General features: G+C 42.2%; 1 protein-coding gene across 1 annotated transcript in view; it reads right to left on the bottom strand.

The window, feature by feature from the left end:
- LOC126484927 (forkhead box protein B2-like) overlaps window positions 1–14,203 on the bottom strand; it is a 145,933-nt gene that overhangs the window by 86,154 nt on the left and 45,576 nt on the right. Inside the window, exon 3 of the mRNA XM_050108529.1 lies at window positions 10,518–10,983. Coding sequence (XP_049964486.1) covers window positions 10,523–10,983 — 461 coding nt within the window. The 3' untranslated portion in view covers window positions 10,518–10,522. The remainder of the gene's footprint in view (window positions 1–10,517; window positions 10,984–14,203) is intronic.

Below are 14,203 nucleotides of genomic sequence, written 5' to 3'. Positions count from 1 at the left end.
AATGCTCTGATCACTTTATCAAGTGTTCCCCTATCAACCGAGTCAAATTCCTTTTTAAAATCTATAAATGTTACAACTGTGTCTTTGGAGTTTACAAGTCTTTGACGAATTATCAACTTTAGGTTGAAAATCTGTTCTGAGCAAGGTCGCCCTTTCTAAATATACACTGATATTCGCCCAAATGGCTTTCAAGTGTTGCCTCCACAATGTTTAGTAGTATTGTTGCAAATATTTTAAAACTCACTGGCAACAAAGATATACCCCTGTAGTTATTTACATTTTGCTTATCTTCTAGTATCTTTTTAGTTCACCACATTTCTTCAAACATGAGCTGAAGGTTAGATACAATTTTTGGTTTAGACCATTTAATAAGTTCAGATGTAATAGAGTCTTCTCCAGTGGCTTTGTTGTTTTTCAGGGTAATTATTGCTTTTTTTAATTTCTTAAGCTGTAGGAGGTGGATCTGCTTCCGTATTTTTACGGAGATCTGGAAATTCTAGCTTACAGTTTGGTTTTCACACTTCAATAATTTTTCCAAGTACTTTTTTAGTATTTCACAATTTTGGCTGTTGCTTAGGCCTACTTTACAATACTTGCAGCTTGGTAGCCCTTTAGGCGACTTTTAAACATCTGATAGAAATTCCCAGAGTTATTTTTTACAAAGTTGTTTTGTATGTCAAGAAGTTGTGATTTCTCAAAAGATCTTTTAGCACTCTTGCTGTTACTTTCCCTTCCACTCTAAATTCATCAAGGTGTTCAGACTTCCCAAAACATTTCCATGTCTTCCACTGTTTTGTTCTTTCTGAAACTGCTTCTTCACAGATTTCATTTCACCAGACCCTCTTCTTAATTTTAGTTGCTCCAAATACATTTTTCGCTGCCTTGTTGATTCCTTTCGATATTTTTCCCATTTCCCTGATTTTGTTACCTTAATTTCTTCCTGAAAATTTTTTATTAACTCTTTGGTGATGTTGCGCCTGCCTGTGTTATATTTAATCAATTTTTGCTCTCTCTTTTGGTTTTTATTGGGGAGAAGTTTCAGCTTAATTTTAGTCAGGTAATGACCAGAATCAAATTCCCTTTTCTTGCTACTTTTACATTCATGATTTCTTTAAAATTGCATTTTGAAATAGCCACGTGATCAAACGGGAACTCCCGTAGCATTGGATTCGGAGAGATCCATATTTTTGCCTTTCTTGGTAATTTTTTGAAGAAAGTTGACATTATCTTCAACTGAGAGTGTTTTATAAATTATTGTTGTTTTTTGTGATGGTCGCGCACTGGGAGTAATATTTGAGTTAACGCTCGTTGATCAGTGGCACTCTAGAGCTGCAGACGCACTGAAGGGTGTTTCCTCATAATATGGTTGAAACTGCACCCATCTCGAGTTTATGTACAGCTTAATCATTCCTGCTGCGTTTGCAGTATACCGGAGGTTTTGAATAAATTCCTTATGTGTTGTGGCATAAAAAAAGTTTTTCCTGGAGCAAAGTGTAACTTGAATTAATTTTTGGATATGGATCAACTCTAACAATAAACAGTATATTCCGTAATTCATTGTTAACTGCTATCGGTTAACTCTTTCATTGCCCGTACTGTAAGCTGCTACCGAAGAAACATGTAAATCATTATTTGATTAAATGGATCAGTCGTTCTGATTAGCCGATTGAAGAAACGGAGTTGAAGAGGAGGAATAACGTAGCGTTGTCACTAATATTGCAATGGGAGTGTTACATCATCTTTACACCTATAAATTCAAATATCAGCTGGCGAAGAGGACCGACGTGGGTCAACGTTTCATTCAATGAATATTTTGACTTATCTGATACTTACTTCCGCCTCACAATTCATGTACTTGATATTCTGCTTGCAATATATATTACAATCTTGTTGTTTGTGATGACTGTGGAATGTATTTTTGATGGTTTCTGTTCCCTCCTTCACAAGCTTAAACTGTTAATTTTACCTTCCATGACGTGGCGTCATTCAAGTCTCTTTCTGTTCACAATTCCCCACAAATCACAGGTGTGACCTAATGACCCTCATGAGGAATTGTTTCTTGAAACTAAAACTATACTTGAGTTATGTTAATCAAAAATATCCTGATTTGCACAACTGACCGTCTATAACGCCGCCAACCATTTGCAGACAATTTTCAGTTCGTGAACGATGATGCATTACTTTTCTAAGTTCTGCAAATAGCGTACTTGCCTGACACAAGAGCAACTTTTAACACTATGCCTGTTTTCCTATCAAATTAGTCTCCTGCTATTATTTGCATTGCCCGTTAATTTAATGTGAATTGATGACAGTAATGCTGCCCGGACCACGAAAGGCTTAGTTCTGTTGTGAATTCGTAACTGTTCTGGTGGAGAGCGCCTCAGAAACGCATTTTCTGATAGCTATTTTTCGCAAGAGTGTTCTCGAATTAGGTCATTTAAACCGCTTAAGTACATTTCATCTAACATCCACAGATGTGATGACCATTTTCATAGTTAATTCCCTTATAATTTATTTCCAAAATGCAATATATGAAACCGAACGCGATATGAGAAAACATAATGTATAGCTTCCATGTCATTCTATTCAGATCTGTAGATGTGAGTTCGTCCGCTCTTGTCTACAGTTGTTCGACTGTTGCAAATTTGCACAAATTTTTATAGCTAAATGGACTGACACAACAGAGAAAACGTCTTTTGTACTATATGCGGAATATATGGAATGCGAAAGGTTGTACTCGTGAGGAAGAAAACGAAAACAACGAGGGCTTAGAAATGCGTTTTAGGTTTCGTGAATCTACCTAATTTAACTTATCCTAGATGATAAATCTAATTTCAGTAAGCGTTCGAATATCACTGCTGAAAAGACAGCCTAATCTTGTTGTCAAGCAATGAGTTATTCACCTTGACCTCGTTTGTGTTGTCACAAAAGACGGACCCCCGACCCACATCTGTTTTGTACGAGAAATGTTACACAGCGAGAAACAATTGTGCGACCACCAAGTTGTAGGCATAAACTATTAGAAAATTGTGGATTCTGATTTTTAACCGTTTCTGTGCAGTTGATATAACAAATGGCATATGTCAATTAACTGAACCTCCTATAAGATTAGCTTATTTACAACAAAGATCTTTGTTTATCGCAGACTGAGGATAAATGTGAGGCACTTGTGTTTGGAAGAAACTTCGGTTTGTTCAATGAGATTTCGGAATTCCACCTGGACATTCAGCACATTCCTCCTTGTACGCCTGGAAAACGAAAAACTGAAACTCTAGGTTGTATCAATGCACTCTTCTGCCATGTTTCAGGGCAGATTCTATAGACATTCACAAAAGAGCCTGTGCGGGGTGTGAATTACCGGGACATAACGTGGAGCACTGCATCGTGAACTGAGATTTACCTGCACAGCTAAGACACGAAGGTTTGACCACTAGCGACTCAGCTCGACCTATAGTTTCAATGAGGCAGGTAGATAATTTCTGCTCTGAAAACGACAGGATGAATAATAAAAACGAATATTCCTTGCATGCTACCCTTTGTTTGTTCTAGACACAAATGCAGAACACCGTTTTATTGTTATCGGTCTGAGCCATACACTATCTAACTACAGAATTATACTTATTAGATGGCACATGACGAACAAAGCAACCATGACGGCCATTTCATTGACCAACAACGACTTATGAATTCTTTAGGTAGGTAATATATGATAGATACTGTTATTCATTATAAAAGTATTATGTGAATGCATCGAGGCCAAATAAAAATAAGCATCTGCTACAGGATAAACCCGAACCCCACCAATAAAACTTCTGATGCTGTTTAGAGGTATTTCCTGCGTGTTTTGGTTCAAGGGGACATGCTGTCTCCTTCCACTAACTACAGAGTAATTACATTTGGTTTTACTTCTTACCCATTTACCTTTGTGTCTACTACGCACTGAAAATATGTCAGAGTAGTGCAAATGCCGACGGCATATGCAGTTTGTCTTGTGGTTTAGTTGGACACAAACTTCTTCCTTTTGCGGCACTTTTGGTTGACAACAATAATACACAACTTACTCTTCACCCATAAGCTTGCATTCATATCCTTCTGTTGTGTTTCGGTGTTTTTTTTTCGCCACTGTCAGTTAAACATTAACAACGATATACGATAGTATCGAAATGTTGACAGGTGAGCAGTTCAAAGAACAGCCGGATGACGTGTACCACGGCGGTTGTCGAAGACGTCACCCGGCTGCATTCCGGTATGTTGTTTGAACGTCTTAATACGTCGGAAGAAATTAAAGTGTGAGATGAGTAGACGGTCGATGTGCACCTCGTGCATGATATCACAGAATACGGTGGATGAGCGCCACTACAATACTTTGCTGAGCTGTTTGCTACCATATCTTTCCCATCGCTGTACGTAGATCTATCGATGGCAGAGACAATGAAGATCATAGGTTTGGCAGGTCTGGGGATTTACAAAAGGTGATATAACCGGCCACAGAGCAGGCGAAAATGTGTTCTATTCAGGCAGCCACCTGAAGCACATCATCGCCAGCTGCGATAATCCGCCGTCACCTCACCGCCACGCTGGACTCTTTCAGCACGACTTCGATCGTCTCTGCTGGACTGTGCCGAACTTCGTCGTCTATCGCTGCCATGAGAATTAGCCAGTAGTGATCGGCTGCAGGTGCCAGAGTCGGAAATATTTATTCTTGATTCCTCGACTGTCGTCCGGAAAACTTTGAATACGTTCAGGTTTTCATCAAATATCACTGACTACATCCTACGACTGACGCTGAACTTTTGGAACTTTAGGTATCCGATCCTCCTCCTTCGTTCATTTTCTTGTGTGCTTTAATTTGTTACGGATAAAGGCATCTGGGGAGCTAACTTGTATTATTTGATGTGCAAGAAACACTCTAAATATAACTAACCACGAAAGAGCTCGAAGACCCAACAGACCGACCGACCGCCATGGCATCCTCTGCCCACAGGTTGGACGCGGATGTGCAGCGGCACTTGTTAAGCACACGGCTCTACTCGCCGTTGCCAGCTTTCGTGACCGAGGCCGCTACTTCTCAGTCATGTAGTTCATCAACTGCCCTTACAAACGCATTAATGCATTTTGCAGAGTTGCATATTGCACAATTTCATATTACAGACTTTTACACTGTAAACGGCTAACAAGCCGACGAGATCATTATTTTCATTTATTGTATTTTACACGTCTAGTTCCGTAGGACCAAATTGAGGAGCAAATCTCCAAGGTCATGGAACGTGTCAGTGCAAGAAATTACAACACAAAAGTAATAACAGATAAAATAAAGAGTTTATGAACCCAAAAAAGTCAAAACACAAGTTTAAATAAACGCAGCCAACAACATGACATAGGAATCAACTTAATTTTTCAAGGAACTCCTCGACAGAATTGATGGAGGAATCTCTTCTGTTTCAATTTGAAAGCGCGTGGATTACTAATAAGATTTTTTAATTCTTATGGTAGCTCATTGGAAACGAATGCAGGAGTGTACTTACTGCCCACCTTTCCGCACAAGAGGTAGTGAAGTGAGATCCAAATGCAGACTGGATTTCTGCCTAGTATTAACTGAATGAAAGCTGCTTATTCTTGGGAATAAGCTGATACTGTTACCAAAAAAAGACAGTGAAGAATATATATATATATATATATATATATATATATATATATATTGAGAGGCCAGTGTCAGAATACTCAGAGTAGTGAAAAAGGGTCGACAAGAGGTTTGTGAACTCACACCACTTATTGCCCGAACCGCCCGTTTCTGAGTCAAAAATATCCTTTGAGAATGGGAAGAGTTACCCCAAAATATTATACCCTACGACATAAGCGAATGAAAATAAGCAAATTAGTCTAATTCATGTCGAACAATCACTTACTTCAAATACCGTTCGAATAGTAAAAATGGCAGCATTAAGTCTTTGAGCAAGATCCTGAACGTGGGCTTTCCACGACAGTTTACTATCTATCTGAACACCTAGAAATTTGAACTAATCAGTTTCACTATTCATATGCCCATTCTGTGAAATTGAAACGTGGGGTTTTGTTGAATTGTGTGTTAAAAACTGTAAAATCATCATTACTTTGTAATGAACCAACGAAACAACTCATTTTCCCTGAAGAACAATCAAAATTCTGGCAGTGGAGCCCCAGTTCGCTCTGCATATGTCAACTACTTTTCCTTTTCCCACTTTCAAAGGAGTGACGAAGTAGCCCTATCTCGCCTTCGTATCTGACGTAGCCCAATGACACACACTTACCTCCTGCGTCAGGAGATTCCACTTGAATCTTGTGTCTGTGGAATAACACTGAGACTGCATTATGTTTCAACATACTTTGTTTTCCATGTTTTCTCACAGAAGGAAGTGATTTGCCTCCCGTGGGATTTACCCTCAAATTTATAAATCAACACTACTAAAAAACAAAAAAAACTGACATTTTTTTCCGGTATCAGTATATCTGCCTAATTTTATTGAGCGGACATTTTAAATGGCATAATACACGAAACAAACTCACCTAATAATGGTAATCATTTCCTGAAACGCATCGTGCAAGAAATAAGTAAGTAAACGAGAAACATGACTGGCAGCAGCAAAACTTATTTTATAAAGAAACGTTTTGTTTTTATAAGCACAGGCTTTCGTTAATGGATAAGATAAAAGAATGATTTTAATATGTTTCTGGACAGCTGTTCCATTCTACTAATTCCGCGATCAGCCAACTATATTCACGTAATAAATTGTTTTATCTGTACTTTAAACGTATGATTACAGTACGAGCAGAGATACAGCTAATGTAAAACCAACACTTTAATGACTGTATTTACAAATACAGAAGAATCTCGTTTATCCGGAGTAGGTGGTACGTGCCTCATAGGTGCCGAAAATTCAGGAAATAATTAGATTGCCCTGCGTCAAAGGCTATAAATAATTTTATACATATTTTCACTGACGTACACTAATTATACATTAGTTGACAGAAAATAACAGGAGGGATTTTTAATGCTAACGTTTTGCAAGAAGCCCCTAATAAAAAAGACCATATTCATAGGCGTTATAAAACTGATCTTAACTTACCAAAGGAACTTAAGATTTTAGAATTCTTTTTTTAAATTTTAAGCATCTACTGTATCTCCTGAAAAGCTCTCAACAATCATTAACATCTGACACATTTCATGTCGGTATTTCCACCTTAGAGAGCAACTCTGGGTGGTTGTGATGCTAGGATCAGAATCAGAAAGCTTCTTGCTTAAACTTACAGCAGCTTCCTGCAGTATGGAGCCTGAAATAGGATCGATACTCTCGCTTTGATCACATTAAAAGTGAGCTACCTAGCGATTCCTTCTTCGCTGTTTTGGTTGTCTCATTGCTCTTTAAAGTGTCATCCTCTTGAAACAAATGTCTACAATTTCTTTTAAATTATTCTTCCAGTCTGACACTATTGAAATTCCGTCACAGCTGCAACGTTTTTCAGTAATTCTGCTTTTTCCATCTTATACAACCTTTTTTGTGGACTCTGCCACCTTCTTTCTCTTTGATATCTATTTACCCAAGTAAATTACGGGGGCAATACATTATTGCTCAACTCAGTATTAACTTGCTAACTGACACCGTGCCAGGATATATGCTTCTTGCTTGGCTGAATTTAAAGGCAATCATATTCGTCGTCGTCGATTATTTCCGCTAGTGCTTCCAATCAGATATATGGCTCTGAGCACTATGGGACTCAACTTCTGAGGTCATTAGTCCCCTAGAACTTAGAACTAGTTAAACCTAACCAACCTAAGGACATCACACACATCCATGCCCGAGGCAGGATTCGAACCTGCGACCGTAGCGGACTCGCGGTTCCAGACTGCAGCGCCTAGAACCGCACGGCCACATCGGCCGGCTCAGATATATGTTACCAAAAGGCTAACATGAGGCAGAGTGCCAATTACATGTTGTGTATATAATTTTGCAGTGTTTTACACCCTGACTGACCGAATTTAATAATTCAAAATTTAAAATTTAAATGTACTCATTAAGAGTAGTAATATAATGTTAAAGGTTTGGCACAATAAGTCAAGTATTACAGTTATAAATTGTATATATACAGTGAACATTAATAAAAACGACAAGCTACGGGGACAGATTCCTGACTGGAAAGAAGGAAAATGATCATACGTCCGAAAATGAACGGTGTGCGTGCAACAATAACAAACCGTCCCGAACACAGTACAGAGCTGCATCGCATCCAGTCACAACAGATGTTCAAAGTGACCTCCACAGGATTATAGGTGATAGGGAAGGTAGCGGTTGTCATGCAGGATACCATAATCGTACTTTGGCTTACACTACGTTGCCGGGCCACTTGCTTGAAGCTTATATTACGGTTCGTCACAATATCCTGTAGAACCCGGTCCTCCATATCCGGCGTACGCACAGTCCGCGGACTCACTGCGTGTTCGGATGTGTGATATGAGCCATTAAGGACTTGAAATGTTGTTAGGGATGTGTCTGTTGTCTGTGAGTATACTTGTTTTGATACAGCCATGCTGTCTCTGCTTGGCTACACACAAACACTATCTCGGCTTGTTTCCCACATAAATACCGGACCATTCATCTGCTTACAGTACACTACGTCGATCACATAGCCTGCAACACATAAGGACCTCACAGCACGTGGTCAGAGGAACTATCATTCGTCAGCACCGTCTACCGCTGCAACGATGCATTTCCGGACAAAAGTTCATAGGGCCTTTTTTATTAATGTTCACCCTGTATGTTTAAGGCAGCATAACTCATGGCGCGCAAATTACCCAGACTATACTCATTCAGCACTTTAGAATTAGACCACTTAGCAACTTTCAACAGACTTTGCCCATAACCTTCACGAAGCTCTTTTTCTCAGACACCCCACCCAAAATGATGAAAGGAAAAGAGTTAATCGCGTACTGAATTAAAACTCCAGCATCAGGCATGTCGTTTTTGTCTCTTTGCTACTATCTCGGTTCGCAGAACAATTTCCGTATAGTATCCACGTACTGTATAGCACTGAATTTACCTGCAAAATTTCGTCGTTGTGCGACACACAGTTCGGGAGGTATGACTTTTTATAGACAGGATTATTTAAACAATTGGGGGTTGGGGTTTACTGATATCGTGCTGTTGTTGTTGTTGTTGTGGTCTTCAGTCCTGAGACTGGTTTGATGCAACTCTCCATGCTACCCTATCCTTTGCAATCTTCTTCATCTCCCAGTACTTACTGCAACCTACATCCTTCTGAATCTGCTTAGTGTATTCATCTCTTGGTCTCGTGCTAAATTTTTAAGAAATACAATCTGACTGAAGCAGATATCTGTATTAATGAGGACCTCACAAACTAGGTTTCACTGAGTGTAGTATTTGTTTTTAATTTTAACAATAATGACCACTAGCGCCGCTATATTGAGAACATGATTGTCAGTGTCAATGAAATTCACCAACAGCCGTGTAACTTAAGACGTTATTTTGTTTCGAAGGCTACCAGTTTCAGCATTTCACTGTGCCATCTTCAGGCCCAATATGCATAACTCCAAATAAACGAAAATGCCATGTAGAGCCATAAATCTCTGGATGTCCTGAATTCAGTCGTTACACATAGTGCTTCAATAGCAACTAGCTGCTTTTTCGTTTATTAGGAGACATGCATGTGGGGCCTGAAGATGACATAGTGAAATGCTGAAACTGGTAGCCTTAAAAATGGAAAAATGCCGGGTGGCCAGGGCCTCCCGTCGGGTAGACAGTTCGCCTGGTGCACGTCTTTCGAGTAGACGCCATTTCGGCGACTTGCGTGTAGATGGGGGTGAACTGATGAATATAAGGACAACACAACACCCAGTCCCTGAGCGAAGAAAATCTCCGACCCAGCCGGGAATCGAACCCGGGCCGTTAGGCATGACATTCCGTCGCGCTGATAACTCGGCTATCAGGAGCGGAAGCCTTGAAACTAAAATAACACCTTAAGCTACACGGCTGTTGGTGAATTTCATTGACATTGACAATTACTTATGCAGCCGAGGGGTGGCCGAGCGGTTTTAGGCGCTACAGTCTGTAACCGCGCGACCGCTACGGTCGCAGGTTCGAATCCTACCTCGGGCATGGATGTGTGTGATGTCCTTAGTTTAGTTAGGTTTAAGTAGTTCGAAGTTCTAGGGGACTGATGACCTCAGATGTTAAGTCCCATAGTGCTCAGATCAATATGAGCCATTTTTAACCACCCGATGTCCCCTGTGCATGATGGACCGACACAGATATTGAGAACAGGTGCTAATGGTTGATTAGGGCCCAATATGAAATCCATTCGGCTATACCCATAAGCACAATGTTATTTCCTCTTCAAACAACTATAACTAGAAAAGCTTTAAACTTAAGTCAAAGAACCAATATTAAATGTGCGTGTCCTCCGTCAAACTCGTCCTCTGTGGCTCGCGTTGAGAATAACGGCGAGTGAGTGGTGCACGGACTCACGTGTTCTAGAGCTCGGACTTGACGTGTGCGGCGAACAAGTCGGTGGAGCTGTTGGAACTGGAGTCGACGACGTCGAGGAAGGGAGTGGCCGGCGGCGCGGGCGGCGGCAGCGCGAGTCCGTGCGCCGGGGGCGGCAGCGCGTGCGGCTTGAGGGGCGGTGCCTTGGGCAGCGCCGCGGCGCCGGCGGCCGTCGTGGAGGCGGCGGCGGGCCCCAGGAGGCCGAGCGCGGCGGCGTACAGCGTGGCCGCGTGCAGGTACGAGTACGAGTAGGGGTACGACTGCGGCGCCAGCGGCGGCAGCCACACGGCCGGGGGCGGCGGGGGCGGCTGCGGCTGCGGGGGCGGGTGGTGCAGGCACGCCGACACGTAGGACGCCGCCACGGCCGCCGCCGCTGCGGGGCACAGCCCCGACGAGCAGCGCGACGCCCGCTCCGTCTGCAGCGTCGTCAGCACCAGCCGGTTGAAATCTGTGGGCGCGGCACACCGGCTAGCTGAATAAACTAATGTACGAATTTTTGGGGATATCAAGTTTTTTTTTTTCAATTTTTTCATTTGGCATAAATACACTAAACAGATCAGAAGGATGTAGGTTGCAGTAGTAACCCGGAGATATAGAGGCTTTCACAGTATAGAGTAGCAGGGAAAGCTGCATCAAACCAGTCTCTGGACTGAAGACCACAACAACAACAACAACGAAAAGGACTCTACATCGAGATCATCAATTCCTTTTCCCTTTATGAATCGAAACCGACCGGTCTCCAGGAGAGAAATAGGTGTCGTCTGAGGCAGAGAGCCAGTAGAAAAATATTTATGGAAGAAAAGAAGTTAGAAGATGATGAGCCGCAGTGAGAGTAGTGTCGGTTTGAAGTAACCAATCCACGTTCATTTTAGGGCAGGACGTCTTCTTCCACACTCGACTGGTAGCATTACAAGTCACTACTGAACATAGACTTCGTGCTCAAGTCACAGAATGTTAAAAGACTAAAGTAATATAAGTAGTAAACGAAATTTAAATGTAAGAAAATGCATTGGAGTGGTGGTGTGCCGGCCGCCACTCTATCTAACAATCCATAAAACCATATAAGCTATCAGGAAGTCTTTATCTGAAAGCTACAGGATTCACCGCAAAGCAGCGAAACTGGATTGTTGTTACAGGACATGGTCACCAACAGAGAGGCGCCACAATGCCAACGAGGCGGATCTTTTCATCTGAGAATGTCACCATGAGTCAACTAGGTACAGCCGACAAATATTCGGCAGTGGATAAAAACCAGTGAAGGTGGATCACTCTAAAGATCTGAGCCACCCACAGATGGGAGCCAGAGCGCCAACAGGGTGGATCCTCTGACCTAAGAATGTCACCATGAGTCAACCACGTTTGGCCGACATGTAGTTGGCAAAGCGCAACATATATCCTTCGAGAATGATATGTAGCTTGTTCGTAGCGTCCTTGTTCCAAAACCCCAAAAGCTGAACACATAGTTTCGATCGCAAGTCAGATGTCGGTGTGTTCATCTCCAAGGTTTCCATTTCGAGCTTCCTTCGCTAAAGCAGAGTAGTTTGCCTCATAATTCTATATAGTCCACTTTTTTCACTCCTATATTTTCATCTCTGCACCGCAAGCCACCTAACGGTGTGTGGCGGAGGGCACTTCTGGTAGAGTACCTTTTCCCCCCTTCCTTGTTCCATTCGTTAATGGCACGTACGAAGAATGAGTGTCGGTAAACCTCCGTATGAGCTGTAATTGCCAGCCGCGGTGTCCGAGCGGTTCTAGGCGCTTCAGTCCGGAATCGCGCTGCTGTTACAGTCGCAGGTTCGAATCCTGCCTCGGTCATGGATGTGTATGATGTCCTTAGATTAGTTAGTTTTAAGTTGTTCTAAGTCTAGGGGACTGATGACCTCAGATATTAAGTCCCATAGTGCTTAGAGCCATTTGAACCAAGCTATAATTTCATTTATGGTCATTTCGCGACTCATGTGTAAGAGGAATTAATACAAGGCAAAACTCATTCCAGAACGTACGCTCTCGAAATTTCAGCAGTGAAAATTTCCATGATACACAGTGCCTCTCTTGTAGCTTCTGCCACCGGAGTAGGTTGAGTGTCTGCGTAACGCTTGGACACCAACTAAACTAACCGATCAAACGTGCCGCTCTTCGTTGGATCTCCCTCTCCCTCTCTCCCTCTCTCTCTCTCTCTCTCTCTTCTCATCTCAGTCTAATAACGGTTACTGAATAATGAGAAATACTCAGTAATCGGTCTTAACATATGTTTTGTAAGTCATTTCTTTCATGGTTAAAAATAATTTCCTCAAGACTCCAGCTATGACTCTCAGTCTGGTATCTACTCTTCCTACAGTTCATTTTATGTGATCATTGCACTTCTGATCGGTCCCGATGGCTATTCCTAAGTATTTTACCTTAGTTAATATTTCCATTGACTGTCACTGATATTGTAATTGAACAGTGATGGACTTCTTCGTCTATTTATGAGCAATACATCACATTTACTTACGTTCAGAGTAACTGTCATCCGCCTCCGCGGTTAGCCGTGCGGTCTAACGCACTGCTTTCCGGGCGCGAAGGCGTGCCGGTCCCCGGCCCGAATCCGCCCGGTAGACTAGTGTCGAGGTCCGGGGTGCCGGCCAGTCTGTGGATTGTTTTTAAGGCGGTTTTCCATCTGCCTCGTCGAATGCGAGTTGTTTCCCTTTTTGCCGCCTCAGTTACACTATGTAGGCGATTGCTGTGCAAACACTATCTCCACGTTGGCGTACACAATAATTACCACTGGGGGCCGCACCGCACAATAACCCTGGGCTCGGTGTGGGGCGGCGGTGGGGTGAGTGGCCTGTTGTGGGGTTGTATATCACTGAGGACTACGCCTCTTCGTCGTTTCTAGGTCTCCAGTTCAATACAATACAACTATCATTCCCTGCACCAACCATCTATTCTCTATAGGTCGTTGCTACTGTCTACTCGAGTTGCTACCTTCCAGCTTCGCCGGCGGACAGTCTCAAATTAGCTTCCATTAAATCATCCGTATGTACTGTAATCTGTGTTATTTCATTTTACTCGTCCCCAACGTTGTTGGAAATACTGGGCTGTCAGCGGTACCATTTGTAACCCTTCTCCAGCCACAGTGTACTAATGGACAAAAGCTCTTTCCAGCAATACGTTTTGTTCAGGTGATAGATCGTAAATTAAAAAAAAATAATTCAGAAGCAGTAAGAGCTGCTGATGAAATAAACTATTATTAGCTACCAGTTTTTACAAACATGGAAACGGTGCTTAATTACGGTGTCCATAAGACAGAGCTTCGAGACGCATGAGGACAAACCGTAAAACACGACGTGAGAATATGAGATCGTTTAGTGGGCCTGCAACATTCTTTTTGGAGGTCACCCTAGGCATAGTCGTTCTGACTGCGTGCGGTATGCGTTTCTTGCCTGTAACACTGTGAAGTAGGGTGGGACACAACACATTTGGTCGACTTTACTCGTAGTTGTTTGATTGACAATTCCGAGACCCCAAATAGACATCTCAAGATGGACCTGCATTTGAAAGTCGTACTTAGCGTCGTAACATGGCTCTCGAGCAGGTTCCAGGAAGGTAGAAACGTTTAACTATAATGCGGATAAAGTCCACCATATGTTCAACTCTTCTTGACTTAAAGAGCCGAAGACGTTCTG

The sequence above is a fragment of the Schistocerca serialis genome, chromosome 6 (assembly GCF_023864345.2).
Source record: "Schistocerca serialis cubense isolate TAMUIC-IGC-003099 chromosome 6, iqSchSeri2.2, whole genome shotgun sequence".
Taxonomy (NCBI): domain Eukaryota; kingdom Metazoa; phylum Arthropoda; class Insecta; order Orthoptera; family Acrididae; genus Schistocerca; species Schistocerca serialis.
The sequence above is the reverse complement of the archived record's forward strand: the minus strand, read 5'-3'. Positions and strand labels throughout refer to the sequence as shown.